Here is a 14470-nt window from a genome sequence, read left to right as displayed (position 1 = left end):
ACAATCTGTCAGACTCAAAATCGTAGCCTACTTTTCGGCGTAAGACATCCTGCTCTGAAGTCCTGAAGTTTTGCTGTGTAATATAACTACAAAATGGACGAAATACTATCGATTTTAGATTATTGAAATACTTATCGGAAGTTCCTGTCCACAGAATATTTAAGAGAATGAAGGTCCTACGGAAATTTGTGCAAAATTTCAAACCCAAAATCTGATCTCATAGTTTCTTTTTGGATAATGTTTTTTTAATGAAGTATAATATTCCGCAATCTCACTTTTTAAATGCACGTTAAATACGTTCACCATGATTATTTCAAAGCAGAAATTGTTATTAATATTAAAGCTGAGCAAAAAGGACTAAAGAACTATTCATAATCTCTTAGCTCTTATACGTTTCTTGAAAAGGTTGTAGCAAAATATGATAAAAAAAAGTCGAAGGATTAAATGAAAAATAGAAGAAAGCCCCTATATTTTAAAACAATATATAATCAAATTTATAAAACAAATACAAAATATTTTTGTGTATGGTATATTGATCAACGGTGAGGGCTTTTAGAGAAAGAAGTATTCAGAAGACAGCCAATCTATCCTCACTTCAAATATCTTCCACCCAGTACAAATATTAATGATCTAAGTATAACTTATATCGATAGAATAAAACACAGCTGGTAAAGTTTTGTTGTTAGTTCATATTATGCACATGTTTCATTTATTATTGCATTTGCGTTTTTGCATTATTATCAATATGCTTATTATTATAGTCTATTACCAAAAATAATTTCTTAAAACTTGTTTACTCGTTTCATTTATTTATAGGTATGCTTTTAATTACTTTAAGTTTTGCTCGCTTAGAGTTCTGTTGTTATCTGCCGTTCTTCTTACTCCTTTCTCTTCTGATTTGTATTCGTTTTTGTTTTGTTTTTTTTTTTTTTATTTTTTAGTAGATAATTCGATTTAATTTTACTTGCGTTTTTACCAGCGATAACTTTGTTTTGTTCGAAAACACACGAAACTTTGAAGAACGTTAAGGAAAACTACAAGAGAAACGCTAAAATTATGTAAGAGTGTAATCATGGATTGGGTCGTCTCTGGGGTCGTGTGTACACTGAAAGAAACCGACATTAAATACGTACAATCTTCTTGTAACTAATTTGTGTATTTTTGTTCTTGTGTGAGGCTGAATTTCGTGTTTGATTTTTGATGTTTTCTTTGCTTTGAAATACATACAATTCGCGTGTGTGTTTTTGTTGTTGTGTTTCATAATTAATAAATATATAAAACATACATATGTAAGTATATTAAATAACGTGCCTAAATTTAAAAAACATTTCACAATTTTCTAAATAATAATATTGTGTTTAAACATTTTACGTTTACTTTTTTTTTGTTTTTGTGTTTTTTTTTTTGTTTTATATGAAATTTATCAACATATTTCGCTGCTGCCCAATGAAGGAAAAAACAAATCGTACATATTATGTAATTATGATAAACAATTGCCAAATTGGTTATTCAAGTGAGAGGGGAGGGCGGTGTTAAACGAAGCCATACACGTACACAGTGGAGCATTTTAGTTAGTAGAAGCGTCTAACTTAATTTGAGGCTCAAAACATTTACAATACATATCGTTATTATTTTTGTTGTTGCTGTTGTTTCTCGTTTCTTGTTCACTTTTCTTACTGTTTCGTTTTCGTTTTGTTGCTTTTTTTGTTTTTGTTTCTTTTTTTGTTTTTTGGAATCACAAATGTTAGCTATAGTATTTAAATACACATGTAGGTAAGACATTGAAAAGGAAAATTAAGTTTTCTAGCGTTGGAGAATGCTGTTGTTGTGGTTGATGATGCTGTTGTTAGAGAGACTGCGATTGCAATTGATGCTGTGGTTTCTTTTTATGCTGCTAATGCTGCTGCTGCTGGTGGTGTTGTTGTGGTGTGGTGAGTTTTTCTTGTTTTTGTTCTTATTGTTGGTGGTTGTGGTTTTTGTTGGTGTTGTTGATGTGGTATTGGTGGCAAACTGTGGCAACTGGCAAGCCGCGCAGCTTCACTCCAAATTTCGCACCTCAAAGCGCTTGTACGTGTAATTGATGAAGACCCAATCCTTGGCAATTTCGCCGCCCTGCGGCACAGGCGCTGATGCTGCAAGCAAACACATAAAGTAACATTAGAATTACGTCTATTTCTACTTATTGAACTTGTCACTTACGTATCTCCAGTGAGACATCGGGAAACTCATCGAAATTGGACGTATCGTCAATGGATCGCACCTCGACGGGTATGGCAGCGGGGCGCTCACGAATGTGTTCCCAGTCAACGCCACGAAAGAACGGCACCGACTTCAGATCCTCGAGACCACGCTGCGAACCGAGACGGCGATCGGCTTCGCAGCAGAAATTAATAATCGTCTCTTTGGCCTCCTCCGATATGGGGATTTCGGGCGGAAAGATTAATGTCTCGCGCCAGTTCATCACCTTGCGATACGTGTCTTGTGGATTGTCCGAACAAAATGGCGGATAACCCATAAGCATTTCGTACATAATCACGCCCAGTGACCACCAATCACAGGCGGGTCCATAGCCGGTTTGCAGGAATACTTCGGGTGCTATATAATCGGGCGTGCCCACTGTACTGTAGGCGAGGGCACGTCGATTCCGTTTCCATGATTCGGCCCGTCGCTTCGAGTCCATGGGACTGTAAATACAGTAAATGTAATGTTAATGCTTCGATGGGTTTAATGTGAATTTCATTTGCAACTCACCTGGCGCAGGTGCCAATGAAATCGGATGGTTTCGCCTGCGACAGATCACGATAAAAGTCTGTGCGATGCGACTTCTTTAGACCTGTGCACAGTCCAAAATCAGAGAGCTAAACACGATACATGATCGATTAATCAACGAGGTGATAATTTGCAAAGCACTTTCAGTGGTTACCTTTAGATGCCCTCGCGCGTCCAGCAGCAAGTTGTCCGGCTTGATGTCTCTGTGTATGAAACCGAGCTTGTGTATCGAGTCAATCGCTAACGCCGTTTCGCTAATGTAGAACTGTGTGCACTCCTCGGATAGCGTGTCCTTTTTCATGAGAAGCGTCATCATATCACCGCCAGGCAAGAACTCCATTATCAAATATAAATTGACCTGATCCTGTTGCGTAAAGAAATTAATAGATATTAATAGGCAACATAAACTAGCCTTTATAAAGTAAATTTATGTACATATTTTAATTTGATATATTTTATGATTATTACTAATTTGTATTTCGTATTCTTAATTATTAATTCGTATTTATAAAATTTTTGGTTTATTCTAATTGTTGGTTTACTTAAATTATTAAGTAAATACATTTCTCATAACTTAATTAATTTAATTAACATTTAAGTTTTTATTATTCTTGTTTATTTTCAATACAATTTTTTTAATTTATTTTAAATATTGTTTTTTTGTAATGTGTTACATTTCAATCGGAATTTCGAAATTCACACAACCAAATATTTGTCACCACTAACTTTTTTTATTTTAATAGTATTCTATGCTTGTTTATTACAGTATATTATTAAAATAATAATAAACATCGTCACAATTTTTTCGCACATTGGAATATATGCCACCATAATCATTTGTTAATTTTCATTAGTTTTTTATTTGTGTATTAATTTGAATCATGCTTTACATAATTCATATCTTTTTATTAATTGTAACTGTCTCGAAAGTCAATCGTATTTTTCGCGCTATTAAATATTTGTCGTGCCCCATTCAGCAGGTTTGTCATGCCTCAAAGTTCTGCTGGGTCTTCACATACATTTATATTTATGTGATTGTAAGCGAGTCTTTGTGTGTGTGAGCGTGAGTGTTGCTCTGAGTGTATGCGAAAACTTTCACCAAGAACAAAATCAAAACAACAACAACGACAACAACAAAGACGCAGACCATATGATTTGGCAAGCGCTTTTGCGCTTGTATTGGTTTATTGATTTTCAACTGCAACATGACGATGACTCGGATTTGAGCGTCGACGACTGTGATTTTATTTAAAGTTGAGAATAGAGACACTCACCTGAAAACTGTAGTACATTTTGACCACCCATTGATGATCGGCCTCGACGAGAACATCGCGCTCAGCGCGTACGTGGGCCACTTGCTCCTTTTCAAGCATGTCTGCTTTGCGTAGCACCTTCATTGCATACACATGTCCCGTGTCCTTTTTTTGCACTAAACGCACCTCACCGAAGGCGCCGCGACCAATAACTTTCAATGCCTCAAAGTCCTCGACACCGAGACGCAATCGCTTGAGGCGCAAATATTCCGTCTCCTTTTGCGCATGTTGTAAGCGTTTCTCCTGCCTTTGCGAGTCTGTTAGACTTTCGTCCTTCAGCTGCGCCTCCAATTTGGCCAGGCGTTGTTTGCGTTCGCCGTATTGTGTCACCAAATTGCTGTAGTAATTCTCCAACGTCACCTTGGCCTTGGTGGCTTTGTCCAGTGTGTGATCGCTGAAACGTATGGAGGAGCCGTCCGTGTCCGTTCTGCTGCTCATCATCTAAACTGTGTATGTGTGAGTGTTTGTGTGTGTATGTGTGTTTGTGTTTGCGTACTGCAGTGAGGTTCTGTCTGTGTGTGTGTGTGTGTAGGTGTATCGTGGTTAAGACTGTCCTTGCACGAATTATACACTTGCTTAAAGCACACACACAGCTTGCAATAATTTGTATTTTGCCCTTTTTTCCTTTGTAATTTATTAAATTGCTGCCTCCTCTTTCTTGTTTCGTTATCGTCGTCAGCGTGACCGCAAGCTGAATATCGAAATATACTACCTTTGCTTTGCAAAATATACCAATTTTAAAATGAACTCACGGGTTACTCTTTGATAGTGATGAGCAAATTTACCACAACATTTGTTGTAAAATGATCGCATCGTTTAAAATGGAATTTTACTTCTTCAAAGAACATTTTTAAATTGTTGCAATAAAACGAATAACCTCTGTTATTGGCTCAAAATGTTAGCAGTAATGTCACTTTTATGATGCAATCGAGGATGCAGAGGAGGTTGCGATAAGATACCACCAGTTGGGTAGCAAAATATACCAAAACCAAACTAGCAGTTATTTTTACCTACAAATATATCGAATTAATTTCTATCGAATAGCATGAGCTCATATTCTGATAAGAATGAGAGAAGTGCGTAGTTAACAGACCAACTGCTTTATGCCGTCACTCCTTCAACAACATTATCGATATCACGCCTTCTAACGATACATTTCTGACACATCAGCTGATAATTAATTACCTTTTGTTGCAAAAAATATGTGTTTGCTTTTCACAAATCGTGCGCTTAGACAATTATGGCGCGTACAACGGACTTTTCGGACATCAATTTCAATTGTTTGCTGTTAATCTTCAAACTACTGCACAACCTCGAGGATCAAGTCAATTTCGCACTATGTGGTCGACGATTTCGTGATGCCTTTGTTTATATACATCGCCGGCGCTTCGAGGAAATTGTCGATAGCGACATTAAACTGAAGAGTCTTGATGACTGGCGTGCCTTTCTATGGATGTGCGGTGCTAACGTGAAATCATTAGAATGCCATCGTGACGACGACCATCCGTTGCAACTGATGCCACTGGTGGCCAAATATTGTAGCCGCCTCGAGAGTATCACACTTCGCAATGCGACGGTGGCCCGAACACAGCCTTTCTTACTGCAGCTGAGCACATTGAGGAAGGTCTATGTGCGCAATTACAAGAGCACAAGCAAAGATCTAATCAGAAACATGCGCTTTCGCTTGCCTTACATACAGAACTTGGGCTTGGAGTGCTTTGAGCGTCGCGAACGTGAGTCATTGTCATTTGAAATCCTTTGTATACCCGATAAGCATTGCGTAGCAGGGGGGTAAAAATAAATTCCTTTGTAGAGTTGGTAACTATTGCATAGTTGCAAAGTATATACATATGTAAATAGTTTATAGAGAGAATGTATGCAAAGGCAGCCAGAGAGTTGGAGACTCCATATAGTTGTATAGTCTTGGGCAACACCAATAATCTAGAAACTATTATCAACGATTAAATCTTAGGAACTAAAAAAAAATATTTCTGAAATTTGACTGTAATATTCCCCTGGATTGTAGTCTGCACTAGATGGCGACCATGTGGCCTTTTACCAATTAATTAGGGTTCGTGAATAGGAGACACTATTAAATATTGTTGTTGGTGTGACTCGCATGTTTTAACATCTGCTAATCTCAAAATTTATCACGATTCTATTTACATTTATTATAATTGTAGATTAGAATAAAATTCTATAAAAATAATGATGTAGTTAGACCTTCAGGATTAAAGTGTTACTATTTAGCAGCTATTTTATAGTCGGATATTCTCTACTTTTGTTATCAAACTTTTGCTTAAACGTATTTTAACTTTACCTAAAATTTGTATTTGAACAGTGCAAGAGCTTCGCTATTTTGTGAATCTCGAGGAGCTGCAAATGTACGACGAGGTGACGTCCTCTGACTTTATTGCCATCACCAAATCTCTCAGGAGCTTGCGGATTCTGCAGTTGCGCAATGCCAAGCGATTTCTGACCACACAAACGCTGAAACATTTGGCCGCCCATTGCGGCCGCCTAGAGAAGCTATCGTTTCAAGATAGCGATGCTGAACTCACTGCCCTCACATTGTTTTCTTATCTTCGCTATTTGCAACTTTATTGTCCCGATAATCAAAAGACACGCTTATTCAAAACGCTGGCTAACAAATGTGCACCACATTTGGAATATCTGATATTGCATCGCAAGCAGTGGATCGATGAGGAGCAGGCACATTTTATTGGATCGATTAAATCGCTTAAGTGGCTCGTCTGTAAGCCGCGTAATGACTCCTGTGTACATCACTTGGGGAATCTAACACAACTCGAGTGCCTGTCGGTGCAGTGTGCGCGGGATATTGGCGAAACGGAGTTGCTACATCTGGTCCGTAACAATGATCAGTTGAGGTATTTAAATATTTGCTATTGCCTGGGAATAACAGATTCGTTTGTGGTCGATTTGCTGGATATTTTAGTCAGGCGACACAATCATCAACCGTTGGAACTGTACGCTGCTGCGACAGATATTAGACACGACATCATGGAAAAAGTATGTGTATAGTAGAATATTTTTTATATTTCCCTTATTAATTCTATATTCAATTTCAGCTGCCAGCTGACTATGCGTCCAAATTGTTAATACTGCACTTTGAGTGCAGTCAAGGCATACGTTCTAGTGAGCATTATTACAACGATGAACCGGAATTTGATCGCTAGACGATCACAATATATACATACATATGTATACACCTCAATCTGCAATTAATAAGCAACAGCTAACAAGAATACCAATAATTATAAACTATACCAAACTATATACTCACCATTTTGATATGATACTACTGTACACTGTGGACAAAAAATACCGCTAATTTTGTTTATAAATTTAAGAATTTGTTATTTATTTTTCTAAATTCATTTTACGCCCCCAAAGTAGTCACCTTCAACTACAATACACTTGTGCCAACAACTTATTATGATTTTGCACTTTTCCAGCATTTTCATTATTTCGACACGAAAATTTTCAACGCTGTTTAAAAAAGGACAATCAATTGCAGCTTATTTTGACGTATTAATTATTGCCAATTTAAAAAAAAGTATTACAATATTTGGCTATAGAATATTTGTATTCAAAATTACCGATATCTTTTGCCCACAATAGTATTTTTGCAATTAACTTGTTATTTCTCACTTTAAGTGCTAGATTTTATTCAAACTCATTTTTGAGGCTTATATTGCAAATAAATTACACTAATTTTATAATCTAAAATAATACCTTTTTAATTAAAAACTAAGGGTTTTCCCTTAACATTTTAATTTCAATTTCTAACTTCAGTCGTTGTAGTAATATTGTAACGTTACAAGTGTAAAATGAATATTTATATCGATTGTGTTTGCTTATCGATTTATCGAAATCATTTGGGTGATGGTAACACTGTAGTCAAGCATGCAGGTGGCAAGCCTACAATACAGCACTATTTTTGTTACAATTTTAGTTTTGTGTTGCTGCTCTCTCTTTATTCTCTCAGTTTTCATGTGATAAACTAATTTAAAGTGTCAAACATTTACAATTTCTTTGCGTTACTAAGCACGTTGCTTAAAACTTGCAAAAAGTAAAAATAAATTTGCATTTTGTGTTGTGCAGCACTTGTAAAGAAGACTGCATTGGAATGCAGCTGTTCGTTGTATACGCGCAGTAGTGACACTTGCGATATTTGCTAGCTGGCAACTCTGCTGCTGAAGAGTTGTCTGCAAGACATTTTTCTTGTGGCTCCGTCGGTGTGAGAAAAAGTGAAAAATCCAATATTAATTGAGTGCGGGTGCTGTACGTTAGAGAGAATATGTCCTGCGCTGCGACCTTAACAGCGGCGAAAGACTCTACAAATGCGGCTGCCAGCGGAGCATCTTCTGCCTCAGCCAATTCGGCTTCCTCCACAGTGGGTGTGGTAGTCAGCGGCGGCGGCGGCGGAGGTAGCAGCAGCGCTGTTGCAGCTGGTGTGGGCAACGGGAGCAGCGGGGGCGGCAGTGCTGGTATTGCTGCTGGCTCGGCCGCAGCTGTCGCTCGACGCTTTTCCATGGAAGGAGTTGGGGCTCGTGTCATACGCGGTCCAGACTGGAAGTGGAACAAGCAGGTGAGTTTAATAACACGCTACATAAATTCATCTACGAAATAAATTGCCCATCAATTGGCACCAATTTAATTGAATAAATGCGTCCGTGAGTTTTTTGAATAATAAGCAAGTTTGCAAGTGTTTGTGTGTGAATGAAAGAGATAGCGTGAGGTAGTGGAAGTGAGAAGCAAAGAGTGTGAGAATGGGGGGCGAGATTTGTATGACGACTTTGTCCTCAGCTTAGCGTCGAGTACAGTAAAAGCTGCCAAATTTGACCTTGTAATTGATGTGAACATTTTTATTGCATTTGAAGAACTATACAATTATATTATTTTTATTTCACGAAAATTGTTTGTCTTTTGCTTGTTCTTCAATTGCAGTGTATTCTTAATGCGAGCAAGGAATCTTACTCATAATTAGTTCTTTGCATTAACAGTCCTTTCATATAAGGTTGTAGAACCCAGAGATCATAAGAGCTATAGCTAACATATTTGGGGACAAAAGTTGAAACATACATATCTTGGCATTAAAGTCCGTCTGTCTGTTCAGAAGCACACCATCGAAGCATTAATGAGCGGCGACCCTTCAAAATATATTCCAGATAGCGTAGAACACATAAGGTGATAATGCAAAGTCCGTCCGTTTGTCTCACCGCTCATATAATCGTCTAGAATCTACACTCTAGATCTCAGCGACTATAAGTGCAAGTTCTATCAAAATTGGTGAAAGTTTATAAGTGGCACGTAGAAATAATTTATTGTGCAACATATCAATAGTTCAGTGCAAGTCTTTGCTTTGGTTGACTGTAATATCAGTGCACACTCCTAAAAGGTATAAGCTAAAGTAAAGTATAAGTATAAGGCTAAAACTGCAATTGTTATACAGCTGTGTACCAAAATAAATAGTTGAAGCAGTAGTAGTAGTAGCACATTTTGAGAATCGCCGAGGAGAGCTCTAAGTATTCACACTTCCCAAACATATTATTATGAAAATACAATCAATATATGATATAATATATTTACCTAAGTATAGTAATGTTTTTATAAACATTATAGCTATACGAAAAGTGCAAATTAAAGGTCGAGAATGCGGCCCTTACAACAAAATGTAAATTAGAAATTATTTATATATTGTCTAGTTACTGCATCAACTGGAATTTGTTTACATTCCCATTGTGTGCATTCTGCATCAGAATCGATCACAATCGCCCGTTGCTTTCTTGATATTTTTCATTAGCACTGACCTAGACGGAGGTGTCTTGGGGTCGATCTTTGGAGATCGGCGACTTGATTAATAATTTTGTTGTGTGCCGCCAGTGCAACATGTGAGTGCACCCTTAATAGGTCCGTTTTGTTTAGTTGATTGTGGACATCGGAGCAACGAGGAGCGTGATTAAGCAAATGCGCTTCAATTATAATTTTCGTGTTGTGATTAGTGTGCGTTTCACACTCTCTCTTTTTCTTTGTTAAATCGAAGACACAACGTGCTCATATCATCTCGTTATTTCTTTCTATTCAAGGATGGCGGTGAGGGTCACGTGGGCACCGTACGCAACTTTGAATCTGCCGAGGAAGTTGTCGTCGTCTGGGACAACGGCACAGCGGCCAATTATCGCTGTGCCGGCGCCTACGATTTGCGTATTCTGGACAGCGCTCCGACGGGAGTGAAGCATGAGGGCACCATGTGCGACACCTGCAGACAGCAACCGATCTTTGGCATACGCTGGAAGTGTGCCGAGTGCATCAACTACGATCTGTGCTCGATTTGTTATCACGGCGACAAGCATCACTTGCGTCATCGCTTCTACAGGATTAGCACACCGGGCGGTGAACGTGCAATGCTCGAACCACGTCGCAAATCCAAAAAGGTGCTGGCACGTGGTATTTTCCCAGGCGCACGTGTTGTGCGTGGCGTCGACTGGCAGTGGGAGGATCAGGACGGAGGCGTCGGACGACGTGGCAAAGTCAATGAGATACAGGATTGGTCATCGGCCTCGCCACGCTCTGCTGCCTATGTCATCTGGGACAATGGCTCGAAGAATCTGTATCGCGTGGGCTTCGAGGGAATGGCCGATCTGAAGGTGGTCAATGATGCCAAGGGCAGTAATGTGTATCGCGATCATTTGCCGCTGCTGGGCGAGAATGGACCGGGCAAGGGGCCGCATGGCTTTCAAATTGGCGACAAGGTCACCGTCGATTTGGATCTGGAGATTGTGCAATCCCTGCAGCATGGACACGGCGGCTGGACCGACGGCATGTTCGAGTGCCTCAGCAATGCCGGCATGGTCGTGGGCATTGATGAGGATCACGACATTGTTGTAGCCTACAACTCGGGCAATCGTTGGACCTTCAATCCGGCGGTGCTCACCAAGGTGTCATCACCAACTACAGCGCCTCCCGAGTTCCAAGTGGGTGACATTGTAAAGATCTGTTCGGATGTGGAGAGCATCAAGATGCTGCAGCGTGGTCATGGCGAATGGGCCGATGCCATGCAGCTGACGCTGGGAAAAATTGGACGTGTGCAGCAGGTGTATCATGACAATGACCTCAAGGTGGAGGTGGGCAACACTTCGTGGACCTACAATCCCCTGGCTGTCTGCAAGGTGCTGTCCACTGGTGCCGCAGGTGCTGCCACTAATGCGACTGGTGATGGCAATTGTGCTCCGGTTATTCCCAGTGGCGAACGTTTGTCTGCCATACTGAAGAAGCTCTTTGAGCCGAATGTATCGGGTGATGCCACCGAGGAGTTTGTCAAGGCTGCCGCCAATGGATTTGCCGTGAGTTATTGCAGTAATATTCTGCTTTCTGGTCTTCCCTTTGCTTATTTTGCTTTCTCTTTTTTGCAGTCCCGCTGCGAGGAGTATTTGGCTGGCGCTGGACAGCCTTCGACTTCGAGCGCAGCAGCCGCTGCGGCAGCAGGAAGTCCCAGTGGCGTTGCTGTGCCCGAGGTGAATGTTAATGGCGTCTTTGCGGGTCACACAGCACTGCAGGCGGCCAGCCAGAATGGACATATCGAGGTCATTCAAGTGCTGTTGCGTCATGCCGTCGACGTGGAGATTGAGGACAAGGACGGCGATCGTGCTGTGCATCATGCCGCCTTTGGTGATGAGGCGGCTGTCATTGAGATATTGGCCAAGGCTGGAGCGGATTTGAATGCGCGTAACAAGCGTCGCCAGACATCGCTGCATATTGCCGTCAACAAGGGGCATTTGAATGTGGTGAAGACGCTGCTCACGCTCGGCTGCCATCCCAGTCTGCAGGACTCTGAGGGCGATACGCCGCTGCACGATGCCATATCGAAGGTAGCTAACAAACTTACTGACTACTTGACTGACTACAAACTTACATGTATACTGTAAACTGCAGAAGAAGTTTGCTCCAAAGTCTAACTTGAATTGGGCGAAAATTGGAGACCGAAGCTTGTTTAGATTTATTTGACATACAGATTGAAACGTAGGCTAAACTGTACTAAGCGGGAATTTTGATTACAGCATAGATTTTAGTATTAAATGCTTTATTGGGAGGAAGTCTGTTCGAAATTCCAATATTAAGTGCTACCAGAAGTTGAACAACTACTAGATACTGAATGATAACAGTTTCTTGTATTTCTAAATTGTAATTAAACCACTTATTCTTCCTCTACAGGAGCACGATGAGATGCTGTCACTGCTGCTGGACTTTGGCGCCGACATCACGCTGAACAACAACAACGGCTTCAATGCCTTGCATCATGCAGCGCTCAAGGGGAATCCGAGCGCAATGCGCATACTATTGACAAAAACCAATCGTCCTTGGATTGTGGAGGAGAAGAAGGACGATGGATATACTGCACTTCATTTGGCGGCACTCAACAATCATGTGGAAATCGCCGAGCTGCTCGTTCATATGGGTAAAGCCAATATGGATCGACAGAATGTGAATCTGCAGACGGCTTTGCACTTGGCCGTGGAGCGTCAGCATGTGCAGATTGTCAAGCTGTTGGTGCAGGATGGCGCCGACTTGAATATTGCCGACAAGGATGGTGATACACCTCTGCATGAGGCACTGCGTCATCATACGTTGTCGCAGCTGAAGCAGCTGCAGGATGTCGAAGGATTTGGCAAGCTGCTGATGGGATTGCGCAATGCCAATAACAAGAAGGCATCGGCATCGATTGCTTGCTTCTTGGCCGCCAATGGCGCCGATTTGACACTCAAGAATCGCAAGCTGCAGACGCCATTGGATCTGTGCCCAGATCCCAATCTGTGCAAGACGCTGCTGAAGTGCTACAACGAGCGCAAGACCGACGATGCCGAGTTGCCCGGCAATGTGGCGGGCACCAGTCTCAATGCACGAGCTCGTGCCCAAAGCGCTGCAGCAGCTGGTGGAGGAGGCAGCGCTGGAGGAGTTGCAGCTGGCATGCATCAGTCCGCCACAGCGAATATACCGCTTAATACCGTGGCATCGGGCAGCGCCTTCAATCTCAATGGTCTGGCTGCGGACATGGCGCAATCACAGCATGCAGAGTCGAGCAGCAGCCGCAAGAATAGCGCAGCTGCTGGCAACAATAACACAAAGCCGGCCAGCTTGGAGGAGTGTCTGGTGTGCTCGGATGCCAAGCGTGATACCGTCTTCAAGCCCTGCGGCCATGTCAGCTGCTGTGAGACTTGTGCGCCGCGCGTTAAGAAGTGTCTCATTTGCCGTGAAACTGTCGCATCGCGTGAGAAGATTGACGAATGTCTCGTCTGCTCGGATCGTCGTGCGGCTGTCTTCTTTCGTCCATGCGGTCACATGGTTGCCTGCGAGCATTGCAGTGCACTGATGAAGAAGTGTGTGCTCTGTCGCACCCAAATCGATGAGATGCTCTCGTTTACGCTGTGCTGCGGCGGCAATGGAACCGCCGAGAAGGTCAGCATTGCTGGCACCGCTTGCCTTACGGTCAGCGAGGATAAGTTCATTGAGCCACCGTGTGTGAATACTTCGGGACATAGTGTGGCAATGAATAATACTGTGGTTACTCCGGTAGCTGGTGGTGGCAACAACAGCACCAACAACAACGGCAGCAATCAATTGAATAGCCAGAACAATTTGTTGGCTGCTGCGGCAGCTGCGAATGTTAATAATGCGCCAGCGACTGGCATGCTGGCGCCCTCGAATGTCAACAATTTCCAATGGACGATGTGCAGAAGCTCAAGCAACAGCTGCAAGACATCAAAGAACAGGTGAGAACGGGAAAAAGTAATCGATTCTACTATGTTGAACTGCAGCTTTTAACAGCTTAGTTTATAGAGCTCGCAATCTAACGCGGTTAACATAAAAGTCCAGCTACATGTGCTGTATTGTAACAGAGTTAACATAACAGTTCTGTACTCTGACAGACAACTGTTAGCAGCAGACTTAACATTAATGAGCTCAGACATATTTGGTTCGATGTTATGCAGTTTGAACAGACAGCTAAGCTACTAAAGTGTAGTGAATATTAACTTCATTCTGACTGAAACTCATACTGTTTTTATTCCTTTCCAGACCATGTGCCCCGTTTGCTTCGATCGCATTAAGAATATGGTATTTCTCTGTGGACACGGCACCTGTCAAATGTGCGGCGATCAAATCGAAGGTTGCCCCATTTGCCGTAAGACAGTGGAGAAGCGCATCTTGTTGTTCTGAAGCACAACAATGTACCCAACTAGATGTCAGGTTGGCACACATTCCGCGCACAGTCTCGAAGCACATCAAGCGAATCTGCCTTAAATTAAGTATTATTTAGCGAATATATATCTATATCTATACATACAAGTTATGTACACTCATACAATACA

General features: G+C 41.4%; 3 protein-coding genes across 3 annotated transcripts; 2 read left to right on the top strand and 1 right to left on the bottom strand.

The window, feature by feature from the left end:
* Window positions 1–907: 907 nt before the first annotated feature.
* On the bottom strand, window positions 908–4782 carry LOC117568534 (serine/threonine-protein kinase tricornered). The gene is made up of 5 exons (XM_034249252.2): window positions 4044–4782; window positions 2924–3133; window positions 2752–2858; window positions 2200–2684; window positions 908–2132 (listed from the first exon to the last, which is right to left on the bottom strand). The coding sequence occupies exons 1-5, from the start codon at window positions 4521–4523 to the stop codon at window positions 2038–2040; spliced, it is 1377 nt and encodes a 458-aa protein (XP_034105143.1). The 5' UTR covers window positions 4524–4782; the 3' UTR covers window positions 908–2037.
* Window positions 4783–5177: 395 nt separating this feature from the next.
* On the top strand, window positions 5178–7807 carry LOC117568535 (uncharacterized). The gene is made up of 3 exons (XM_034249253.2): window positions 5178–5815; window positions 6424–7112; window positions 7172–7807. Exons 1-3 carry the CDS (start codon window positions 5323–5325, stop codon window positions 7277–7279), a joined length of 1290 nt encoding a protein of 429 aa, XP_034105144.1. The 5' UTR covers window positions 5178–5322; the 3' UTR covers window positions 7280–7807.
* Window positions 7808–8044: 237 nt separating this feature from the next.
* LOC117571762 (E3 ubiquitin-protein ligase mind-bomb-like) lies at window positions 8045–14444 on the top strand. Its single transcript, XM_034254120.2, is given in 6 exon segments — window positions 8045–8694; window positions 10193–11449; window positions 11519–11974; window positions 12318–13818; window positions 13821–13873; window positions 14178–14444. Coding segments are annotated over 6 exon segments (3699 nt in total). The 5' UTR covers window positions 8045–8403; the 3' UTR covers window positions 14319–14444.
* Window positions 14445–14470: the final 26 nt, after the last annotated feature.

The sequence above is a fragment of the Drosophila albomicans genome, chromosome 3 (genome assembly GCF_009650485.2).
Source record: "Drosophila albomicans strain 15112-1751.03 chromosome 3, ASM965048v2, whole genome shotgun sequence".
In the NCBI taxonomy this organism is placed as follows: Eukaryota; Metazoa; Arthropoda; class Insecta; order Diptera; family Drosophilidae; genus Drosophila; species Drosophila albomicans.
The sequence above is the reverse complement of the archived record's forward strand: the minus strand, read 5'-3'. Positions and strand labels throughout refer to the sequence as shown.

Excerpts from the sequence above, each read along its gene's own strand:
- LOC117568534 (XM_034249252.2), bottom strand. The coding sequence starts at position 4,523 with ATGATGAGCAGCAGAACGGACACGGACGGCTCCTCCATACGTTTCAGC. Across the intron at positions 3,134-4,043 it reads AAATGTACTACAGTTTTCAG|GATCAGGTCAATTTATATTT; the intron begins GTGAGTGTCTCT and ends TTTACGCAACAG. Across the intron at positions 2,859-2,923 it reads ACGCGCGAGGGCATCTAAAG|CTCTCTGATTTTGGACTGTG; the intron begins GTAACCACTGAA and ends TATCGTGTTTAG.
- LOC117568535 (XM_034249253.2), top strand. The coding sequence starts at position 5,323 with ATGGCGCGTACAACGGACTTTTCGGACATCAATTTCAATTGTTTGCTG. Across the intron at positions 5,816-6,423 it reads GTGCTTTGAGCGTCGCGAAC|TGCAAGAGCTTCGCTATTTT; the intron begins GTGAGTCATTGT and ends GTATTTGAACAG. Across the intron at positions 7,113-7,171 it reads GACACGACATCATGGAAAAA|CTGCCAGCTGACTATGCGTC; the intron begins GTATGTGTATAG and ends ATTCAATTTCAG.